This window comes from Anolis sagrei, chromosome 2 (genome assembly GCF_037176765.1).
Source record: "Anolis sagrei isolate rAnoSag1 chromosome 2, rAnoSag1.mat, whole genome shotgun sequence".
NCBI lineage: Eukaryota > Metazoa > Chordata > Lepidosauria > Squamata > Dactyloidae > Anolis > Anolis sagrei.
This window is the reverse complement of record NC_090022.1, coordinates 3,425,269-3,450,683: the sequence shown is the minus strand read 5'-3', so window position 1 is coordinate 3,450,683 and position 25,415 is coordinate 3,425,269. Positions and strand designations below refer to the sequence as shown.

General features: G+C 42.0%; 1 protein-coding gene across 1 annotated transcript in view; it reads left to right on the top strand.

Moving 5' to 3' along the window:
- LOC132766387 (class I histocompatibility antigen, F10 alpha chain-like) overlaps positions 1-10,521 on the top strand; it is a 44,605-nt gene extending 34,084 nt beyond the window's left edge. Inside the window, exons 7-10 of the mRNA XM_067463247.1 lie at positions 2,409-2,438; positions 8,046-8,075; positions 10,055-10,084; positions 10,349-10,521. Coding sequence (XP_067319348.1) covers positions 2,409-2,438; positions 8,046-8,075; positions 10,055-10,084; positions 10,349-10,521 — 263 coding nt within the window. The remainder of the gene's footprint in view (positions 1-2,408; positions 2,439-8,045; positions 8,076-10,054; positions 10,085-10,348) is intronic.
- The last annotated feature ends 14,894 nt before the right edge of the window (positions 10,522-25,415 follow it).

The following is a 25,415-nucleotide window of genomic DNA, read 5'->3' as shown; positions in this document are numbered from 1 at the left end:
TAATAAATGTAATAATAATAATAAATAGAGTAAAATAAATGTAGTAAAATAATGTAAATGTAATAATACCAATAATAGAGTAAAATAATAAATGTAATAATAATAAATAGAATAAAATAAATGTAATAAAGTAATAGAGTAAAATAATGTAAATGTAATAATACCAATAATAGAGTAAAATAATAAATGTAATAATAATAACAATAAAAGTAAAGTAATACATGAAATAATAATAAATAGAGTAAAATAAATGTAATAAAATAATAGAGTAAAATAATGTAAATGTAATAATACCAATAATAGAGTAAGATAATAAATGTAATAATAATAACAATAATAATAAAGTAATAAATGTAATAATAATAATAATAAATAGAGTAAAATAAATGTAGTAAAATAATGTAAATGTAATAATACCAATAATAGAGTAAAATAATAGAGTAAAATAATGTAAATGTAATAATACCAATAATAGAGTAAAATAATAAATGTAATAATAATAACAATAATAATAAAGTAATAAATGTAATAATAATAAATAGAGTAAAATAAGAGTAAAATAATGTAAATGTAATAATAATAAAGTAATAAATGTAATAATAATAATAGAGTAAAATAAATGTAGTAAAATAATGTAAATGTAATAATACCAATAATAGAGTAAAATAATAAATGTAATAATAATAAATAGAATAAAATAAATGTAATAAAATAATAGAGTAAAATAATGCAAATGTAATAATACCAATAATAGAGTAAAATAATAAATGTAATAATAATAAATAGAATAAAATAAATGTAATAAAATAATAGAGTAAAATAATGCAAATGTAATAATACCAATAATAGAGTAAAATAATAAATGTAATAATAACAACAATAATAAAGTAATAAATGAAACAATAATAAAAATAGAGTAAAATAAATGTAATAAAATAATAGAGTAAAATAATGTAAATGTAATAATACCAATAATAGAGTAAAATAATACACGTAATAATAATAACAATAATAATAAAGTAATAAATGTAATAATAATAATAAATAGAGTAAAATAATAAATGTAATAATAAATAGAATGAAATAAATGTAATAAAATAATAGAGTAAAATAATGTAAATGTAATAATACCAATAATAGAGTAAAATAATAAAAGTAATAATAATAACGATAATAATAAAATAATAAATGTAATAATAATAAAAATAATAGTGTAAAATAAATGCAGTAAAATAATGTAAATATAATAATACCAATAATAGAGTAAAATAATAAATGTAATAATAATAAATAGAATAAAATAAATGTAATAAAATAATAGAGTAAAATAATGCAAATGTAATAATACCAATAATAGAGTAAAATAATAAATGTAATAATAATAAATAGAATAAAATAAATGTAATAAAATAATAGAGTAAAATAATGCAAATGTAATAATACCAATAATAGAGTAAAATAATAAATGTAATAATAACAACAATAATAAAGGAATAAATGAAACAATAATAAAAATAGAGTAAAATAAATGTAATAAAATAATAGAGTAAAATAATGTAAATGTAATAATACCAATAATAGAGTAAAATAATACACGTAATAATAATAACAATAATAATAAAGTAATAAATGTAATAATAATAATAAATAGAGTAAAATAATAAATGTAATAATAATAAATAGAATGAAATAAATGTAATAAAATAATAGAGTAAAATAATGTAAATGTAATAATACCAATAATAGAGTAAAATAATAAAAGTAATAATAATAACGATAATAATAAAATAATAAATGTAATAATAATAAAAATAATAGTGTAAAATAAATGCAGTAAAATAATATAAATGTAATAATACCAATAATAGAGTAAAATAATACACGTAATAATAATAACAATAATAATAAAGAAATAAATGTAATAATAATAATAAGAGTAAAATAAATGTAATAAAGTAATAGAGTAAAATAATGTAAATGTAATAATACCAATAATAGAGTAAAATAATAAATGTAATAATAATAACAACAATAAAGTAATAAATGAAATAGTAATAAAAACAGAGTAAAATAAATGTAATAAAATAATAGAGTAAAATAATAAATGTAATAAAATAATACTAATAATAGACTAAAATAATAAATAACTTTGACTCGAGTATAAGCTGAGGGGAGCTTTTTCACCCTAAAAAAGGAGCTGAAAAACTAGGCTTATCCTCGAGTATATACAGTATGTCTTCTTTTTGGGATAATATATATATATATATTTATTCCTATACGGGAAATACAGGAGGCATTTTAGGACTTTGTGTGAATCTTTTTCAATGAACCATTTCTGTAATGTTGGATGGACGTTTGCTGGGGGAATGGAAACCTTGAGCTCAAACTCTCCAATTTTGTCTTTACAGGGAATAGGCATCGAGTCGAACAAGAAAGAGGTGAGGGACCATGGCTGGAGTTACGCTTAAAAATATATACCTGTTCTGACTTACAAACAAATTCAACTTAACAATCTTGGGGACAATTCTAGAATCCTAGAGTTGGGAGAGACCTGGTGGGCCATCCAGCCCAACCCCATTCTGCCAAGAAGCAGGAAAATCCCATTCAAAGCACCCCTGACAGATGGCCATCCAGCCTCCGTTTCAAAGCCTCCAAAGAAGGAGCCTCCTCCACACTCTGGGGCAGAGAGTTCCACTACTGAACAGCTCTCACAGTCAGAAAGTTCTTCCTCATGTTCAGGTGGAATCTGTTAATTGGGTTGTTGTAGGTTTTCCGGGCTATATGGCCATGTTCTAGAGGCATTTTCTCCTGACGTTTCGCGTGCATCCATGGTAAGCATCCTTGGAGGTCGTGAGGTCTGTTGGAAGTAGGAAAATGGGTTTATATATCTGTGGAAAGACCAGAGTGGGGCAAAGGACTCTTGTCTGCTGGAGCTAGGTGTGACTGTTTCAACTGACCACCTTGATTAGCATTTAATGGCTTGGATGTGCCTGGGAGAATCTTTCTCTGAGAGGTGATTTGATGTGCCTGATTGTTTACTCTCTGTTGTTGTGCTGTTGTAATTTTAGAGTTTTTTTAATACTGGTAGCCAGATTTTGTTCATTTTCATGGTCTCTTCCTTTCTGTTGAAATTGTCCACATGCTTGTGGATTTCAATGGCTTCTCTGTGTAGTCTGACATGGTGGTTGTTGGTGTGGTCCAGCATTTCTGTGTTCTCAAATGACATGCTGTGTCCAGGCTGGTTCATCAGGTGCTCTGCTATGGCTGACTTCTCTGGTTGAAGGAGTCTGCAGTGCCTTTCATGTTCCTTGATGCGTGTCTGGGCAATGCTGCATTTGGTGGTCCCTATGTAGACTTGTCCACAGCTGCATGGTATACGGTAGACTCCTGCAGAAGTGAGAGGATCCCTCTTGTCCTTTGCTGAACGTAGCATTTGTTGGATTTTCTTGGTGGGTCTGGAGATAGTTTGTATGTTGTGTTTCCTCATCAGCTTCCCTCTGTGGTCAGTGGTTCCCTTGATGTCTGGTAAGAACACTTTCCCTCTGGGTGGATCTTGGTCTTATTTTATTTATTTATTTCGGTTTCTTCTACCCCGCCCTTCTCACCCCGAAGGGGACTCAGGGCGGCTTACAAAGGCACGATTCGATGCCAACATCACATAACAGTAGTAACACAAAATAACATCAATTAAACAGTTGAAACAGTTAAACAACAATTCCTGCATTACAGCCCTAAAACCAATAAAACCAATAAAATTTATTTATTTATTTATTTACCTTACTTATATACCGCTGTTCTCAGCCCGAAGGCGACCAGTTACTACAATACCCATTCACTGTCGTCTCGTCATCAAAAACATGTTCCAGATTCGTCATCCATTGTTCCATTCCAGTGTTCATTAACCAATCATTGCACTAATTATTCGAACGCCTGCTCAAACAGCCAGGTCTTCACTTTTTTGCAGAATACCATTAGAGATGGTGCTAGTCTAATGTCCGTGGGAAGGGCGTTCCACAGCTGAGGAGCCACCACCGAGAAGGCCCTATCTCTCGTCCCCGCCAGACGTGCTTGAGAAGCAGGCGGGATCGAGAGCAGGGTCTCCCCGGAAGATCTCAAAGTCCTGGTGGGTTCAAACCTAACTACTCCTCATAGACGGTCAGCGTTCGCTATCTCATAGTCCAAATTCCAATTCCACATTGTCAGTCCTGTCAGTCCTAGTCGTTTGATTGTCCTTACCTAGTTGTCAGATTGCCCAAAGGCCTGGTCCCACAACCACGTCTTTACTTTCCTCCTGAAGGAAAGGAGGGATGTTGATGCCCTAATCTCTCCTGGGAGTGAGTCCCACAGGTGAGGGGCCACCACCGAGAAGGCCCTGCTCCTCGTCCCCACCAACCTCACTTGTGATAGCGGTGGGGTCGAGAGCAGGGCCTCCCCAGATGATCTCAGACTCCAGGGTGGGACGTAGAGGGAGATACGTTTGGACAGATACACTGGACCGGAACCATACAGGGTTTTGTAGGTCAAAACCAGCACCTTGAATTGTGCTCAGAACTGAACCGGCAGCCAGTGGAGCTGACACAGCAGGGGGGTGGTGTGCTCCCTGTATGACGCTCCGGTGAGTAATCTGACTCTCATGGCTTGCTCTTGGTCTTGCAGCTCTTCTGATGTTTGAGGTGGAGTCTCCATTGGCCTGTAGAGCCCAGTTGAGGTGGTTCAGTTCATCTTGGAGGAGGTGGGGTTCGCAGATTCTTTTCGCACGGTCTGCCAAGGCTTGCCATAGATGCAGGCGAAACGTCAGGAGAAAATGTCACTAGAACAGTGTCTCAACTTGGGGGTCAGGACCCCTGGGGGGGTCGCGAGGGGGTATCAGAGGGGTCGCCGAAGACAATCAGAAAACACAATATTTTCTCTTGGTGTGGGAAGTCTGGCTCAATTCTATCGTTGGTGGGGTTCAGAGTGCTCTTTGATTGTAGGTGAACTATAAATCCCAGCAACTACAACTCCCAAATGTCAAGATTCTATTTTCCCCAAACTCCACCAGTGTTCACATTTGGGTATATTGAGTGTTTGTGCAAAATTTGGTCCAGATCCATCATTGTTTGATTCCACAGTGCTCTCCGGATGTAGGTGAACTACAACTCCCAAACTCAAGGTCAATGTCCACTAAAACCTTTCAGTATTTTATGTTGGGCATGGGAGCTCTATGTGCCAAGTTTGGTTCAATTCCATCGCTGGTAGAGTTCAGAATGCTCTTTGATTGTAGATGAACTATAAATCCCAGCAACTACAACTCCCACATATCAAGTCTATTTTCCCCAAATTTCACCAGTGTTGACATGTGGGCATAGTTTGGTCCAGATCCATCATTGTTTGAGTCCACAGTGCTCTCTGGATGTAGGTAAACTACAATTCCCAAACTCAAGGACAATGCCCACCAAACCCTTCCAGTATTTTCTGTTGGTCATGGGAGTTCTGTGTGCCACGTTTGGCTCAATTCCATCATTGGTGGAGTTCAGAATGCTCTTTGATTGTAGGTGAACTATAAATCCCAAATGTCAAAATCAATTCCACCAGTAGCAACGAAAATAATTTTATGGTTGGGGGTCACCACAACATGAGGAACTGTATTAAGGGGTCGCAGCATTAGGAAGGTTGAGAACCACTGCTCTAGAACATGGCCATATAGCCCGGAAAACCTACAACAACCCAGTGATTCTGGCCATGAAAGCCTTCGACAATACAATCTGTTAATTGCTGGGCAATAAAGCTTGATGGAAAGCAGCCATAAAGTAATCAGCTTTATTTACAAGGATTTACACAGAGTAACATCGCAGCTCAGAGCAAAGCGTCAAGCAAGAATGGCGACTCTCAGCCTTCTTCTTCTTCACAGCAATAGACACACCTCCCAAATTCCATTCAGACATCCGGTCTCACACAGAGGAAGTAGGACGTCAATGCACACATATCGTTCTAGGAAACATACAAACTTCTGTGGTCTGTTACCTCTATACATAGAATCATAGAATCAAAGAGTTGGAAGAGACCTCATGGGCCATCCAGTCCAACCCCATTCTGCCAAGAAGCAGGAATATTGCATTCAAATCACCCCTGACAAATGGCCATCCAGCCTCTGCTTAAAAGCTTCCAAAGAAGGAGCCTCCACCACACTCCGGGGCAGAGAGTTCCACTGCTGAACGGCTCCCACAGTCAGGAAGTTCTTCCTCATGTTCAGATGGAATCTCCTCTCTTGTAGTTTGAAGCCATTGTTCCATTGCGTCCTAGTCTCCATGGAAGCAGAAAACAAGCTTGCTCCCTCCTCCCTGTGGCTTCCTCTCACATATGTATACATGGCTATCATATCTCCTCTCAGCCTTCTCTTCTTCAGGCTAAACATGCCCTGCTCGTTAAGCCGCTCCTCATAGGGCTTGTTCTCCAGACCGTTGATCATTTTAGTCGCCCTCTTCTGGACACATTCCAGCTTGTCAATATCTCTCTTGAACTGTGGTGCCCAGAATTGGACACAATATTCCAGATGTGGTCTAACCAAAGCAGAATAGAGCATGGGTAGCATGACTTCCCTAGATCTAGACACTAGGCTCCTATTGATGCAGGCCAAAATCCCATTGGTGTTTTTTGCCGCCACATCACATTCCTGGCTCATGTTTAACTTGTTGTCCACGAGGACTCCAAGATCTTTTTCACACGTACTGCTCTCGAGCCAGGCGTCCCCCATTCTGTATCTTTGCATTTCATTTTTTCTGCCAAAGTGGAGTATCTTGCATTTGTCACTGTTGAACTTCATTTTGTTAGTTTTGGCCCTTCATCTCTCTAATCTGTCAAGATCGTTTTGAATCCTGCTCCTGTCCTCTGGAGTCTTGGCTCTCCCTCCCAATTTGGTGTCGTCTGCAAACTTGATGATCATGCCTTCTAGCCCTTCATCTAAGTCATTAATAAAGATGTTGAACAGGACCGGGCCCAGGACGGAACCCTGCTTGTGGCACTCCGCTCGTCACTTCTTTCCAAGATGAAGAGGAAGCATTAGTGAGCACTCTCTGTGTTCGTCCACTTAACCAATTACAGATCCACCTCACCGTAGTTTTGCCTAGCCCACATTGGACTAGTTTCCTTGCCAGAAGGTCATGGGGGACCTTGTCGAAGGCCTTACTGAAACATGCTAGACCAGTGGTTCTCAACCTTCCTAATGGCGTGACCCCTTAATACAGTCCCTCATGTTGGTGACCCCCAACCACAACATTACTTTCGTTGCTACTTCATAACAGTCATTTTACTACTGTTATGAATCCTAATGTAAATATCTGATATGCAGGATGTATTTTCATTCACTGGACCAAACTGGGCACAAATACCCAATACACCCAAATGTGAATGCTAGTGGGGTTGGGCGAGGATTGATTTTGTAATTTGGGAGTTGTAGTTGCTGGGATTTATAGTTCACTTATAATCAAAGAGCATTTTGAACTCCACCAGCGATGGATTTGAACCAGACTTGGCTCCCATGACCAATGGAAAACATTGGAAGGGTTTGATGGGCATTGACCTTGAGTTTGGGAGTTGTAGTTCACCTATATCCAGAGAGCACTGTGGACTCGTGCAATGGTGGATCTGGACCAAACTTGGCACGAATACTCAATATGCCCAAATGTGAATACTGGTGGAGTCTGGGGGAAATAGACCTTGACATTTGGGAATTGTAGTTGCTGGGATTTATAGTTCACCTATAATCAAAGAGCATTTTGAACTCCACCAGCGATGGATTTGAACCAAACTTGGCTCCCATGACCAACGGAAAACACTGGAAGGGTTTGATGGGCATTGACCTTGAGTTTGGGAGTTGTAGTTCACCTATATCCAGACTCATGCAATGGTGGATCTGGACCAAACTTGGCATGAATACTCAATATGCCCAAATGTGAATACTGGTGGAGTCAGACAGATTACTAGATTTAGGAGCTTTTAGGGTGAGCTGGAAGATTTCCCTGGTGCACGTCACTTTGGGATCTAATCCTTTGACTCTGTCTTTGCAGGGAAAGCGCAGAAAGTCGAAGAAGCAGCAGGTGAGTCCCCATCCTTTGGAACGGAGTCAAAGAGAAGGTGTGGCCTGGATTCAGACCTTGACTTTGCCAGGGAAAGCCATTGGGGACCTTGGGCAAGTCACGCTCTCTCAGCCTCAGAAAGAGAGCAAAGGCAAAGTCACCTTGAACATAAGAAAATTAGGACAGATTGACCTTAGGGTTGGGATAAATTGGAAACAACCAGAAAAGGCACAAGTCATTTCCAAGAAATTGGGAAAAAGGGAATAAAATCTGGTCCTTTAGCATCAGTCCGGATATACTTTCTGTTTACAACGAAGAATCATAGAATCAAAGAGTTGGAAGAGACCTCCTGGGCCATCCAGTCCAACCCCATTCTGCCAAGAAGCAGGAATATTGCATTCAAATCACCCCTGACAGATGGCCATCCAGCTCCTGTTTAAAAGCTTCCTCCACCACACTCCGGGGCAGAGAGTTCCACTGCTGAACGGCTCTCACAGTCAGGAAGTTCTTTCTCGTGTTCAGATGGAATCTCCTCTCTTGTAGTTTGAAGCCATTGTTCCATTGCGTCCTAGTCTCCAGGGAAGCAGAAGGGAAGCTTGCTCCCTCCTCCCTGTGGCTTCCTCTCACATGGCTATCATATCTCCTCTCAGCCTTCTCTTCTTCAGGCTAAACATGCCCAGCTCCTTAAGCCGCTCCTCATAGGGCTTGTTCTCCAGACCCTTGATCATTTTAGTTGCCCTCCTCTGGACACATTCCAGCTTGTCAATATACAGATTACTGTATATGCTCCAGTATAAGCCTAGTTTTTTAGCCGTTTTTATAGGCTGAAAAAGTTCTTCTCGGCTTGTACTTGGGTCAACGTTATTTAATATTTTACTCTGTTATTATTATTTTTATTACATGTATTATTTTACTCTATTTATTATTATTATTGCATTTATTATTTTACTCATTATTATTGCATTATTATTTTACTTTATTACTGTTATTATTACATTTCAATTATTTTACTCTATAATTATTTTTATTTTTATTATTATTATTTAGCATCAGTCTGGATATACTTTCTGTTTATCACGAAGAGCCAGATTACTGTATATAATCCAGTATAAGCCTAGTCAATTATTATTACATTATTTTACTTTGTTATTGTTATTATTACATTGATTATTTTACTCTATTATTACTGTTATTATTACATTTCCATTATTTTACTCCATTATTATTATTATTATTATTATTATTATTATTATGCATCTGTCTGGATATACTTTCTGTTTATTACGAAGAGCCAGATTACTGTATATATTTGAGTATAAGCCTAGTTTTTCAGCCGTTTTTATAGGCTGAAAAAGTTCCTCTCGGCTTATACTCAGGTCAACGTTATTTAATATTTTACTCTGTTATTATTATTTTTATTACATGAATTATTTTACTCTATTATTATTATTGCATTGATTATTTTACTCATTATTATTCCATTATTATTTTATTATTGTTATTATTTCATTGATTATTTGACTCTATTGTTATTATTACATTTATTATTTTACTCTATTATTGCTGTTAATATTACATTTCCATTATTTTACTCTGATTATTATTATTATTATTACATTGTGTTACTCTCTTTATTCTTATTGCACAATTACGTTGAAGAAGGTGAGAATCAGAGTTGGACAGTCTTAAATTACAGTGTTATGCAAATATTCAAAGACATTTAACCTTCTGATGCCTCCATTAATGTCATTTTATTGGTATCTGTTTTTATTTTGAAACGGACCAGTAGCTGCTGTATTTCCCACCCTCGGCTTATACTCGAGTCAATACATTCCCTCAGTTTTTGTGGTAAAATTAGGTGCCTCGGTTTATATTCGGGTCGGCTTATACTCGAGTATATACGGGTACTTCACTAGATGTGGAAACGTATAGGGTGGACTGGAAGACTTCCATGAGTGCCGGTGGGTTTGGGATCCAACTCTCTGTTTTTGTCTTTGCAGAAGGAGCGCAGAACGTCGAACAGGAAGCAGGTGAGGCTCCATCCCTCCATCCCTTGGAAATGAATGGAAACGGCGGTTTTCAAGTAACATCACCAAAACATACAGAGTAAACCAGCGTGACATAAAATTAACGAAACAACAACATAAGCATAAAATGATGGGTCTGGGCGTTCCCTCCCTTTATCACAAAGAGCCAGGTTCCTTCCCTGGATTTGGAAACTTCTAGGATGGGCTGGAAGACTTCCGTGGTTACAGGTGACGTTGAGATCCAACTCTCTGTTTTTGTTTTTGCAGAAGTGACGCAGAACATTGAAGAAGAAGCAGGTGAGGCACCTTCCTTTGGAACTGAGGGAAAAGGAAGAGGGACCTGGATTTCCATGTTCACTTTGCCATGGAAACCTATTGGGGTCTTTGGGCAGGTCATACTCTCTCAGCCTCAGAAGAGGACAAGCACCAATTTACCCTGAACAGATCTTGCCTAGAGGATTCTGTGATAGAGTGACCTTAGGGCAGTGTTTCTCAACCTGGGGTTCAGGACCCCTGAGGGGGTCGTGAAGGGGTGTCAGAGGGGTTGCCAAAGACCATCAGAAAACACAGTATTTTCTGATGGTCATGGGGATTCCATGTGGGAAGTTTGAGCCAATTCTATCGTTTGGAGTTCAGAATGTTCTTTGATTGTAGTGAACTATAAATCCCAGCAACTACAACTCCCAAAAGTCAAGGTCTATTTTCCCCAGACTCCACCAGTGTTCACATTTGCACACATTGAGTATTTTGCCAAGTTTGGTCCAGATCCAACACTGCATGAGTCCACAGTGCTCTCCGGAAATATGTGAACTACAACTCCCAAACTCAAGGTCAATGCCCACCAAACCCTTCCAGTGTTTTTCGTTGGTCATGGGAGTTCTGTGTGGCAAATTAGGTTCAAATCCATCGCTGGTGGAGTTCAGAATGCTCTTTGATTATAGGTGAACTATAAATCCCAGCAACTACAACTCCCAAATGACAAAATCAGTCCTCCCCCAACCCCACTAGCATTTACATGTGGGTGCATTGGGTATTTGTGCCCAGTTTGGTCCAGTGAATGAAAATACATCTTGCATAGCTGATATTTACATTATGATTTATAACAGTAGGAAAATGATTGTTATGAAGTAGCAACGAAAACAATGTTATGGTTGGGGGTCACCACAACATGAGGGACTGTATTAAGGGGTCATGGCATTAGGAAGGTTGAGAACCACTGCCTTAGGGTTACTATAAGTTACCATAAGTTAGAAAGAATTGGAAAGGACACAAATCATATCCAAAAAAATGGGAGAAGGGGAGTAAAGCCATCAGCCTGGATGTCCCCCCCTATTTATCACAAAGAGTCAGCTTCCTTCACTAGATTTAGAAACTTTTTGGGCAGTCTGTAATACTTCAAGGGATACAAGTGACTTTCGGAATCAACTCTCTGTTTTCATCTTTGCAGAAGTGACGCAGAAAGTTGAAGAAGAAGCAGGTGAGGCGCCATCTTCTGAAACTTAAGGCCTTTCTACACAGGCCCTAAAATGTGGAAGAAACCGAGATTAAGAGGAGTGGGGTGGCTAAATGACATTCAGTGAAAACATGCGTTGATTCACATTAACAGCTGAAAAACACATGTTAAAAAAGTGCGATAAAATCTGATTTTGTCCCAAAAATGTGCATATTCACATAACTATATACTTCTGCAGTCAAATGACTTCATTTCTATACGTTGGTGTGGACTGTTCCAGCATGAAAACAGCAGATCAGGGCTGTAAAGATACAGCCATGGACACCCAGGTGGCTAAATGGAAGCACAATTGGAAAGCAATTGCAATAACTCTCTGCAATGACAATGAGAATTCCTTTGTTCTGATGTTTATGGAATTAAACAGAGCTTGGAATTTACAGGAGGGGAGGAGAGATAAATAAGAAATCTGATGCTGTGCACATTCAGATAACCGCACTAGCACTTATGAGGTCCAATGCATTTGGAGCGTCAATTAGATTAAAAGTAAATTTCCACCGTATGTCCCCCAACCATCTTGTGGATTTCTAAAATTGCTACGAATGGTGTCAAGATGTCAGAGGAGCATTGACCGGGACTGACAACTCTATGTTTGGAATTGCTCTCAGGTCCCGCAATTTTTTGCCTCACCTGGAAGTGCCCTGAGTGAAAAAGAAGGGTGGCTGGAGGATCTTATGCAGATCACACTCTCTCAGCCTCAGAAGAGGGCAAAGGCTGAGAGAGTGTGATCTGAGCCTATCTTGCCAAGAGGATTCTGTAATGGACCTTAGGATTGGCATAAGTTGGAAACAACCTGAAAGGACCCAAGTCATTTCCAGAAACTGGAAAGAAGGGGAAACAAAATCTGGTCTGGGCATTCCCTCCCTTCCTTTATCACAAAGAGCCAGATGCCTTCACTAGATGTGGAAACTTTTGGGGTGGGTTGGAAGACTTCAGTGAGTGCCAGTTGACTTTGGGACCCAACTCTCTGTTTTTGTCTTTGCAGAAGTCATGCAGGACATCGAAGAAGCAGGTGAGACATCTTCCTTTAGGACTGAATGAAAGGAAAGGGGTGTCCTGGATTCAAATCTTCACTTCGGCATTGAAACTCACTGGGGGACCTTTGGGAGGTGGCACTATCTCAGCCTCAGAAGAGGGCAAAGGGAAATCCACTCAGAACACATCTTGCCCTGATGATTCTGTGATGGATTGACCTTAGGGTTTGTTAGCAGGATCAAGTGTGTGTGTGTTAAAGAAAAACCGTGCAATGTTAATTATTATGTACAGCTGGTAATGTAGGTCAGCCAGCATGTTTGGAACACACCCAATGGGGTATAACTGTATGGATTTTAGAATACAGTTTGTAGAAGCAATACACAGGATCAAGTGTGTGTTAAAGAAAAACCTTATGATGTTAATTATTATGTGCAGCTGGTAATGTAGGTCAGCCAGCATGTTTGGAACACACCTGGTGGGGTATAACTGTATGGATTTTAGAATACAGTTTGGAGAAGCAATACACAGGCTCAAGTGTGTGTTAAAGAAAAACCTTATGATGTTAGTTATTATGTGCAGCTGGTAATGTAGGTCAGCCAGCATGTTTGGAACACACCTGGTGGGGTATAACTGTATGGATTTTAGAATACAGTTTGAAGAAGCAATACACAGGATCAAGTGTGTGTTAAAGAAAAACCTTATGATGTTAGTTATTATGTGCAGCTGGTATTGTAGGTCAGCCAGTATGTTTGGGCCACACTTGGTGGGGTATAACTGTATGGATTTTAGAATACAGTTTGGAGAAGCAATACACAGGATCAAGTGTGTGTTAAAGAAAAACCTTATGATGTTAGTTATTATGTACAGCTGGTAATGTAGGTCAGCCAGTATGTTTGGGCCACACCCAATGGGGTATAACTGTATGGATTTTAGAATACAGTTTGGAGAAGCAATACTCTGAGGAGGAGAAGCAATACGCTACTCTGAGAAGCAATATGCTGTAATGCTGCTATGCTCTCACAACGATGCTCTTTGCTATGGTGGAATAGCTATTTACTCAAGGTTTATGTTTTGCTCTCACATTTGAATGAAGATGAAGAAGCCTTATTCTGTGTTACTTACAAGGATTATGGAAGTTTGTTGTAACCAGATTATTAACTGGGGGGACTTACAGGGAGAGGTCTACCCCCCTGTTTAAGAAGCTCCACTGGCTGCCGTTCATTTTCCGGTCCCAATTCAAAGCTTCCGACAAGCTTTCGATGGGTGAATAACTTGGGACTATGTGTGTTCTCGTTTTTATTGTATTTTAAAGTTGGTTGTATTGTTTTAATCTACTGCTGTAAACCGCTCCGAGCCAAATTGGGAGTGGCGGTATACAAGTCTAATAAATAAATAAATACATAAATAAATAAATGTGTAGGTTCTTATCTACAAAGCCCTGAACGGTTTGGGACCCGCCTACCTGCGTGACCGCATTTCTGTGTACGAACCCACGCGATCTCTTTGATCTTCAGGAGAGGCCCTGTTCTCACTCCCACCTCCATCGCAGAGGCAATTGGTGGGCACGAGGGAGAGGGCCTTCTCTGTGGTGGCCCCTATAACGTCTCCTTTATGGCTGTCTGGGCAGGGGGTCAAACAATCCCACCACTGCCACCAAATTATAAAGGCTCGTATATAATGGCACCACTAATATAACTGGACAGGGGGGCAAACCAGATCCCACCACTGTCTATCTTCAATATAAAGAATTTACACCACTTTGGCACCAATAGAACGTTTGAGGAGATTGTCTCACTAATTAACTTCCGCTGCCACCATAAACTGAATTGTACAGGAACACCCTAGCTCAGGCATGGGGAACCTTCGGCTCTCCAGCTGTGGTGGACTTCAACTCCCACAATTCCTTGAGGCTCGGCATTCGCCCCAAAGGCTTACCTTGGCCCAACGAGGTTTGTTTGGCTCTACGTTATGCTCGTCTCTCCTCCTTTGCTGCCCGTCCTCCATGAAAAAGAGCCAAACAAACCTCGTTGGGCCAAGGTAAGCCTTTGGGGCGAATGCCGAGCCTCAAGGAATTGTGGGAGTTGAAGTCCACCACACCTGGAGAGCCGAAGGTTCCTGACCCCTGCCCTAGCTGGTTAAACTGTTAAAAGGCTTTTTAGACCACCAAGTACTGTGTCTTCTTATTTTCTTATTTAAAGGAAAACAGGTGAGGTTGATTTAAAAGGAAAATGGACTAAATCCACAAATGTACACTTGACTCAGGCTTTTTTAGGTTTTAAAAATAATCAAGTAAAGTTTATTGATTAAGTACAGAATGAAGTGAATGCTGTTTAATAAGCTTGGCTGTTACAGATAAAATGTTTTGGTTCTTGAAAGCGTAACGGTTTCATGAGAATGGTTCTTTCTTGGTTACAAATATAAAACCCAGCTATTTCTTCCCTAAATAGCTGTACCCAGTTTGCCACAGCTTACTTCGCTGGCAAACTTCAGGCAAACTGCCTATTCCTAACACGAACTCCTAAAAACTTCTGTAATCCTGCTCTAACTCTAACATCAACAGACTGACTCCCTGAAAAAGCTTCTTTCTTTCCCTCCAAACAGTCTAACTCCGCCCCCCTTTAATAAACCAATCCTGGCTGCTCTAAGGCTGGCTCAGGCCTAGGCCACTCCCCCTCTCTGAAATGGAGCTTTCCCTAAACTAAAATGGCTCCTGCTGCCCTCTGCCAGGCCTTCTAAGCTGTAACTAACTGGCCTGCCTCTCCTAGGCCCTGCCACCCAGGCTGGTAAGGTAAGGGATCTTCACAGCCCCCTACTCTGGAACTCACTCCCCAAGGATATCAGACAAGCCCCCCCTTGGCAGTCTTTAGGAGGAGCCTGAAAACGTGGCTGTTCCAGTGTGCCTTCCCTGAATAAAGGAGACAATGCCCTGCTCTGACCAATTAATTCCCTGCAGAATGTCCTCAGAAGCACTTTAACTACCCGTTGGGTTGCTCTCCCTACACTATCCTTTAAAACCCTCCTGCTTAGAGACATCCTATCTCTGTTCACACCGAGTATTTATTTTGAAATTTTAATCTATTACATCTGGCCCGGCCATAGGTTTTACATTTTTGTGTGTTATTGCCTATATGTGAGTTATATTAATTGTTTTGTTTTATTTGCTTACTGCTTGTTGTTTTACTGATGTGTTGTTGGGCTTGGCCTCATGTAGGCTGCCCTGAGTCCCCTTGGGGAGATGGTGGCGGGGTATAAATAAAATAGTATTATTATTATTATTATTATTTGATTTTGAATGCAACTGCAAGTTTATGCCTCTGCTGATCATAGAATCAAAGAGTTGGAAGAGACCTCATGGGCCACCCAGTCCAACCCCATTCTGCCAAGAAGTAGGAATATTGCATTCAAAGCACCCCTGACAGATGGCCATCCAGCCTCTGTTTCAAAGCTTCCAAAGAAGGAGCCTCCACCACACTCCGGGGCAGAGAATTCCACTGCTGAATGGCTCTCACAGTCAGGAAGTTCTTCCTAATGTTCAGGTGGAATCTCCTTTCCTGTAGTTTGAAGCCATTGCTCCGTGTCCTAGTCTCCAGGGAAGCAGAAAACATGCCTCCTCCCTATGACTTCCTCTCACATATTTATACATGGCTATCATGTCTTCTCTCAGCCTTCTCTTCTTCAGGCTAAACATGCCCAGCTCCTTAAGCCGCTCCTCATAGGGCTTGTAAGAGTAAAGTTTTTCTGTTCCCTTTCCCTCTTGCCTGTGTATCTTTTACATGGGAACTGGCCAAAATCGGCTTCTGTGCAACAGGACTGATATAAGTTGGAAACAACCTGAAAGGATGCAAGTCATTTCCAGAAACTGGGAAGAAGAGGAAACAAAATCTGTCCCTTTCCCATCAGTTGGGGGATTTCCCTCTTTTCCTTTATCACAAGGACTGGAAGATGTCTATGGTGAAGGTGACTTTGGGTCCAATCCTCTGTTTTTGTCTTTGCAGATGTAACGTCAGATGTCGAAGCAGACATAGGTGAGTCCTCTGGGAGGGCTGATAGGGCTCCCTTAACCTTGCTTGGTTTATCCCTTAGGATTTCCTTGTATGTTCCCTTTTCCCATTATATGTGTGTATGTCTATATTTATGAAATATGAAGGAAAAGCCACTATCTTCAAAATCCAGCAACTCACCTAGCTCAGGAAGTCCCCTCATGCTTCCTGAGCTACTAATCCCCTAACAAAAGGTTTCACCACACCCATTTGCATGGACAATAAAACAAATGGTTCTTATTAACCAGATCTCAATGGCTTCAAACTACAAGAGAGGAGATTCCATCTGAACATTAGGAAGAACTTCCTGACTGTGAGAGCCATTCAGCAGTGGAACTCTCTGCTCCGGAGTGTGGTGGAGGCTCCTTTGGAAGCTTTTAAACAGAGGCTGGATGGCCATCTGTCAGGGGTGCTTTGAATGCAATATTCCTGCTTCTTGGCAGGGGGTTGGACTGGATGGCCCAGGAGGTCTCTTCCAACTCTTTGATTCTATGATTCTATGATTCTATGATCTTGGAGGGCACAAGGCTAGTCCATCTGGAGATAAGACCTCTGGGCATCTTGATCCACCAACACAAAAGGTGTTTTCCTGTCTGCAAGGAATTAGGACTTCACTACAGCTTCTTCCATTGTGTCAGGCCTGCTGGCCGAAACCAGTTCCAAAGTTCATCAACGAATCCCGTATCTCCGGAAGATAAAACAAGGGACCTGGCCATTTGGGCCAGACTACAGATGAGGATTCCAAGGAACTTAAACAATAAATCCTGGCCAGCTCGAGGGCTTATGCAATCCCTGAGCCATTTTGCAAACATTAGTCATTTAAACCATTCAACTGGACATTTCTTCATTGTTTTCCTGTTACCTGCCTCCCTTCCACCCCATTGGCTGAGAGGCCAAAGCAGGGCTCAGGCCACCGTTGGCTCTCCTGCTGGCTTGCTGACATCACAGCCAATCACAACAAAGCTGGCTCAGGGAGATGGGCATGGAAACTTTTGGATCTGAAATCTACATATTCTGTATTTCCCTGCCTAGCAGACATATCGGTTTGTCTGGCAGAATTACTGCAATCGTCACCCTTTTCAGCTGGAATGAAATAAACATCTCAGTGGTTTTCTCTTCAACTTGGTGAGATTTATTCTGGAATATTGGCTTCTCTTTTCTCACCAGGCTACCCACAATGGCTTGGGCCTAATCCACAGCCATTCTAAATTGCTTGACAACAAAAGCACTCACCAGGAAACCAGATGTGGTATTAAACACATGTAAACACATGTAAGAAAGGGCCAGAAGTACCTTAATCAAATAATAGAGTAAAAATCCAATTGTGTATATAGGCAAAAGGCAAATCCCCAAAATTTGATTTTACAGATTCGCTCAATCCTCTGCTGCCCCACTTTCTCCACTGCTTATAACATGTCCTAGTTTCTACCTTCCCCTCCCTTTCCCTGAGTTCAATGAGCCAAACTAGCCTGCATTCAGGAAACTTTCCTCAGAGCAGTCCGCTGATCCTTCTTGCCTTCTGGTCCACACTCCAATGTTACCTGAGCCCTGTATAGGTGTGTCCCGGTTTCCAGGTGTGAAATAAATAATAGCACCGGTCTGGGAGTCAGCTGCATTAAGATCACTACTGACCAAAAAGGTCATGAGTTTGAAGCTAGCCCAAGTCGGAGTGAGCTTCCGACCAATTTGTGTAGCTTGCTGTCGACCTTTGCAGCCTGAAAGACAGTTGCATCTGTCAAGTAGGAAATTGAGGTACCGCTTATGCAGGGAGGCTAATTTATGACAGTATAAAAATCTCCAGCAAGCATGCAAAGAATGAGGAAGTACTTCATCAGTGTCACAAGTGGACGGTGAAGCAACAGCTCCCCTGGTGGCCAGAAAATGGGAATGTTAAATAGCCTCTGAGTGTCTGTCTATATATGTTGTATGCCTATGGTATTGAATGTTTGCCATGTATATGTACATTGTAATCTGCCCTGAGTCCCCTGCGGGGTGAGAAGGGCGGAATATAATTACTGCAAATAAATAAATAGTAAATAAATGTTAGGATGTTATGAGGAGAGAGATAGAGACCCGTCTCTTTCCACCTCTTTCTGTAATTGATTATCTCCCGTTTCTCTCCTTTGCAGAAAGGAAGCCGTCTGAGGCCCAGGTAGCTCTGGAAGCGGTAAGAACCATCAAATCCCTTTACTAGAAAAGGGCCCATGCATTGAGCGAATGGTTAATACACTCAACCAGGAAAATGTGCCATCCATCCCTTCAAAACTTCACTCAAATTTAAAACTCCCTCAAACTACAGAAAAAAGTCCTTCTACAGACCAGACACTCCTCCTTCACCCTTTGCTCAATTTGGTCTCAATCCTACTCCAAATGGCACTCGAAATATAATGCTCCATCCAGCTCTATCCATTTGGAGGCACTTTTTTCCATCTTTTGGCATCTTTGGAGGTTATGCTTGGTCCCGGCCACAGGGGGGTGCTGTCGCTCCATCTCCTTCCTCCTTTTCCTGATCAAAACGCCATGCCTAAAAAACCTCCCCACTTTAAATGCGGTTCCTATTCATCTACTCACATTGCTGTTTTCGATCCAGTAGGTGGGTGGGGAGCTGGGCTGAAGGTCAGGAGCTCACCCTGACCCGGCTTCAAGTTCAGGTTCACTTTATTATGGACAATGACCAGCTCATGAGAAGAGGGACACAGTCCTACCCAAAGACATCAGGTCTAAGGGTCGAGAGATTTTAAACTCTAAAACTTCAATACTTTTAAACACTAAAATCCGGAGTTTCGGGGTACGGTGTTATCTGTACGCAGATGACGTCCAACTCTGTCACTCCTTTCCACCTACTACTAAGGAGGCTGTTCAGGTCCTGAACCGCTGCTTGGCCGCTGTATCGGACTGGATGAGGGCGAACAAATTGAAACTGAATCCAGATAAGACAGAGGCACTCCTGTTCAGTCGAAAGGCCGAACAGCGTATAGGGTTACAGCCTGTGTTAGATGGGGTCACATTCCCCCTGAAGACGCAGGTTCGCAGCTTGGGTGTGATCCTGGACTCTTTGCTAAGCTTGGAGCCCCAAGTTTCGGCGGTGTTCAGGGGAGCATTTGCACAATTAAAACTTGTGCGCCAGTTGCGCCCGTACCTTGGGAAGTCTGACTTGGCCACAGTAGTCCACACTCTGGTTACATCCCGGATTGATTACTGCAACGCGCTCTATGTGGGGTTGCCCTTGAAGACTGCCCGGAAGCTTCAGATGGTCCAGCGCTCGGCAGCCAGGTTGCTAACGGGAGCGGCACTCAGGGTGCATACCACTCCTCTGCTGAGCCAGCTCCACTGGCTGCCAATCCGCTACCGGGCACAATTCAAGGTGCTGGCTTTAGCCTATAAAGCCCTAAACGGTTCTGGCCCCACTTACCTCTCCGAATGCATCTCCACCTATGAACCGACTAGAACATTAAGATCGTCTGGGGAGGCCCTGCTCTCGGTCCCGCCTGCGTCACAGGCGCACTTGGCGGGGACGAGAGACAGGGCCTTCTCAGTGGTGGCCCCTCGGCTATGGAATGCCTTACCAGCAGACATCAGACAGGCACCTTCGCTGCTGACGTTTCGGAGAATGGTTAAGACCTGGCTTTATGAACAAGCGTTTGGTTGAACAGTGCAACCAATCAAGGAAGATGGTAAATGGAACATAGGAATGGCACAAGGATTATGAGAACGGATCTGATTTCACTGAGGCGTTATGTTGTGTGTGTTGACTGTCTTGTTCTGTTTTGTTAACTGTTGTGGATTGATGTTGTTGATCCTGTTTGTCGCACTTGTTGCGTTTTAATTGCACTGACACTGTTGATAATTTGTACCATGTAAACCGCATTGAGTCGCCTGTCTGGGCTGAAATATGCGGTATAGAAATAAAGCAAATAAAAATAAATAAATAAAATCTTGTAATCTAAGATCATCCGGGGAGGCCCTGCTCTCATTCCCATCAACAGCGCAAATGTGCCTGGCGGGGACGAGAGACAGGGCCTTTTCGGCTGTGGCCCCCGGCATATGGAACACACTCCCAAATGAGGTAAGATCCACTCCCTCCCTCCTGGCTTTTAGAAAAAAAATTAAAATCATGGTTCTGGGACCAGGTCTTCGGGCAGTAGATGTATTATTTAGCATTTAAGAGGGACATTGACTGGAACGGCGATTAGACTGACGAGACTGTTTTATTGTTTTAATGCTTGTTGATGTATTGTTTTAATTGTGATTTATCTTTAATTGGGGTTTTACTATTGTAATTGTTTGTATTGTAATTGTTTATATCGGTGCCCAATGTAAGGCACTGAATCTTGCCGTTATTTATTTGAGTCCCCCCAGGGGTGACAAAGGCGGTGTATAAATACTGACTGTAAGTAAATAAATAATAAATGAAACAAGTGCATCATTTCCAGAACATCATGACAAGAGTATATCAAAATTAATGGATTTAGAAGGGAGGGAGTCTGAAGGGAGGCGATTGGGGTGCTCATGTAGCACACGGAAGGGAAGCCCAGTCAGACAGAGGAGGGAGCAACATCCATTACTATTCATTGTTATTGTTCATTTGTTCAGTCGTCTCCGACTCTTCGTGACCTCATGGACCAGCCCACGCCAGAGCTCCCTGTCAGCCGTTACCACCCCCAGCTCCCTCAAGGTCAGTCCAGTCACTTCAAGGATGCCACCCATCCATCTTGCCCTTGGTCGGCCCCTCTTCCTTTTGCCTTCCACTTTCCCCAGCATCATTGTCTTCTCTAGGCTTTCCTGTCTCCTCATGATGTGGCCAAAGGACTTCAACTTTGTCTCTAGTATCTTTCCCTCCAGTGAGCAGTCGGGCTTTATTTCCTGGAGGATGGACTGGTTGGATCTTCTCGCAGTCCAAGGCACTCTCAGCACTTTCCTCCAGCACCACAGCTCAAAAGCATCGATCTTCCTTCGCTCAGCCTTCCCTAAGGTCCAGCTCTCACATCCGTATGTTACTACAGGGAAGACCATGGCTTTGATTAGGCAATGGATCTTTGTTGCCAGTCTGATGTCTCTACTCTTTACTATTTTATCGAGATTCGACATTGCTCTCCTCCCAAGAAGGAAGCGTCTTCTGATTTCCTGGCCACAGTCTGCATCTGCAGTCATCTTTGCACCTAGAAATACAAAGTCTGTCACGGCCTCCACATTTTCTTCCTCTATTTCCCAGTTGTCAATCATTCTCTTTGCCATAATCTTGGTTTTTTTGACGTTTAGCTGCAACCCGGCTTTTGCGCTTTCTTCTTTCACCTTGATTAGGAGGCTCCTCAGCTCCTCCTCGCTTTCGGCCATCAGAGTGGTGTCATCTGCATATCTGAGGTTGTGAATGTTTCTTCCAGCAATTTTCACCCCAGCCTTGCATTCATCAAGCCCCGCACATCCTCACATGATGTGTTCTGCATACAAGTTAAAGAGGTTGGGTGAGAGGATGCAGCCTTGCCGTACGCCTTTCCCAATCTTGAACCAGTCTGTTGTTCCGTGGTCAGTTCTGACTGTTGCGACTTGGTCCTTGTACAGATTCCTCAGGAGAGAGGGAAGGGGGCTTGGGATGCCCATCCCACCAAGAACTTGCCACAATTTATTATGATCCACACAGTCAAAGGCTTTAGAATAGTCAATGAAGCAGAAGTAGATGTTTTTCTGAAACTCCCTGCCTTTCTCCATTCTCCAGCGGATATTGGCAATCTGGTCTCTCGTTCCTCTGCCTTTTCTGAACCCAGCTTGAACATCTGGCATCTCTCGCTCCATGTATTGCTGGAGTCTTCCTTGAAGGATCTTGAGCATTACCTTACTGGCATGAGAAATAAGGGCCACTGTATGGAAGTTGGAGCAGTCTTTCGCATTTCCCTTTTTTGGTATTACTATTCATTAAAAGACTCTAATTAAAAGACTATAATCCCAATTTCCTGCTAGTATGAAATCTTAACTCGTACTAGCTGGTGCTATTCGTCATTGACTGCCGGATTTTAATCACTGTGCAGAACTTGGCAACATATAGGTCCATGATGACACACTGAGGATGCTTGCAAAAGATGCAGTCGAAATGTCAGGAGAGAATGCCTCTAGAACATGGCCATATAGCCTGCATAAACCTACAACAACCCAGTCATTCTGGCCATGAATGGCTTTGGCAATACATATGACACGTATTGACACCATACGTGTCAATGGCATTGACACCATAGCCATTTTTGATGACACGTGGTTACATACAGAGAAGTATGGTGCCACATAGAATCATAGAATCAAAGAGTTGGAAGAGACCTCCTGGGCCATCCAGTCCAACCCCATTCTGCCAAGAAGCAGGAATATTGCATTCAAATCACCCCTGACAGATGGCCATCCAGCCTCTGTTCAAAAGCTTCCAAAGAAGGAGCCTCCACCACACTCCGGGGCAGAGAGTTCCACTGCTGAACGGCTCTCACAGTCAGGAAGTTCTTCCTCATGTTCAGGTGGAATCTCCTCTCTTGTAGTTTGAAGCCATTGCTCCATTGCGTCCTAGTCTCCAAGGAAGCAGAAAACAAGCTTGCTCTCTCCTCCCTGTGGCTTCCTCTCACATATTTATACATGGCTATCATATCTCCTCTCAGCCTTCTCTTCCTCAGGCTAAACATGGCCAGCTCCTTAAGCCGCTCCTCATAGGGCTTGTTCTCCAGACCCTTGATCATTTTAGTCGCCCTCCTCTGGACACATTCCAGCTTGTCAACATCTCTCTTGAATTGTGGTGCCCAAAATTGGACACAATATTCCAGGTGTGGTCTAACCAAAGCAGAATAGAGTATGGGGAGCATGACTTCCCTAGATCTAGACACTAGGCTCCTCTTGATGCAGGCCAAAATCCCATTGGCTTTTTTTGCCGCCACATCACATTCCTGGCTCATGTTTAACTTGTTGTCCACGAGGACTCCAAGATCTTTTTCACACGTACTGCTCTCGAGCCAGGCATCGTCCCCCATTCTATATGCCAAGAAGGAGGTTTCATCCTCAGCTCTTGCACGGCCAGGTGCAGTAGCCGAGGATGAGACATTTGCTGTAGTGTAGTGGAGACATTCTGTGCCGGAACTGAATGATTCCAGCCATGAAAGCCTTCGACAATACTTTAGAACCATTTAGAACTATGGATTGCACATGCCTTATACACACACGTATACACACACAAAACACATATACACAGACTGAGCCACAGCAATGCGTGGCAGGGGACAGCTAGTTATTAACTATTATTATTTATACCTCACTTTGCCTCTTTTCATTCTGGAAAGGAGTGACGAGTGGCGTGCCATTGGCAGGGTTCCCTCCTGGGCCCGGTCCTGCTCAGGATCTTTATTAATGACTGAGATGAAGGATTACAAGGCAAGATCACCAAGTTTGTAGACAGGACCAAATGGAGAGGGAGAGCCAATACTCCAGAAGACAGGAGCAGGATTCAAAACGATCTTGACAGATTAGAGAGATGGGCCAAAACTAACAAAATGAAGTTCAACAGGGACAAATGCAAGATACTCCACTTTGGCAGGAAAAACGAAATGCAAAGATACAGAATGGGGGACAATGCCTGGCTCGAGAGCAGTACGTGTGAAAAAGATCTTGGAGTCCTCGTGGACAACAAGTTAAACATGAGCCAGGAATGTGATGTGGTGGCAAAAAACACCAATGGGATTTTGGCCTGCATCAATAGGAGCCTAGTGTCTAGATCTAGGGAAGTCATGCTACCCATGCTCTATTCTGCTTTGGTTAGACCACATCTGGAATATTGTGTCCAATTCTGGGCACCACAGTTCAAGAGAGATATTGACAAGCTGGAATGTGTCCAGAAGAGGGCGACTAAAATGATCAACGGTCTGGAGAACAAGCCCTATGAGGAGCGGCTTAACGAGCAGGGCATGTTTAGCCTGAAGAAGAGAAGGCTGAGAGGAGATATGATAGCCATGTATCAATATGTGAGAGGAAGCCACAGGGAGGAGGGACCAAGCTTGTTGTCTGCTTCCTTGGAGACTAGGACGCAATGGAACAATGGCTTCAAACTACAAGAGAGGAGATTCCATCTGAACATGAGGAAGAACTTCCTGACTGTGAGAGCTGTTCAGCAGTGGAACTCTCTGCCCCGGAGTGTGGTGGAGGCTCCTTCTTTGGAAGCTTTTAAGCAGAGGCTGGATGGCCATCTGTCAGGGGTGCTTTGAATGCAATATTCCTGCTTCTTGGCAGAATGGGGTTGGACTGGATGGCCCAGGAGGTCTCTTCCAACTCTTTGATTCTATGATTCTATTCTATGATTCTATGGGCCAGAACTAATGACATGAAGTTCAGTGGGGACAAATGCAAGAGACTCCACATAGGCAGAAAAAAGTAAATGCAGAAATACAGAATAGGGGATGATGCCTGGCTTGAGAGCAGGACGGGTGGAAAAGATCTTGGGAGTCCTCGTAGACTGGAAGGTGGACACAAGCCAACAATGTGATGCGGCAGCTCAAAAAGCCAAAGGGAGTTTGGTCTGCATCAATAGGAGAGTAGTGCCTACACCCAGGGAAGTCATGCTATCCATGCTCTATTCTGCCTTGGTGAGACCACTTGACCTGGAATCACACTGTGTCCAGTTCTGGGCACAACTGAAGGGAGGTATTGACTCTAAGCTGGAATGTGTCCAGAGGAAGAGGGCGACTCAAAAGATCAAGGGTCTGGAGAACAAGCCCTATGAGGAGCGGCTTAAAGGGTTAGGCATGTTTAGCCTTCAGAAGAGAAGGCTGAGAGGAGTGTGACTGTGAGAGCT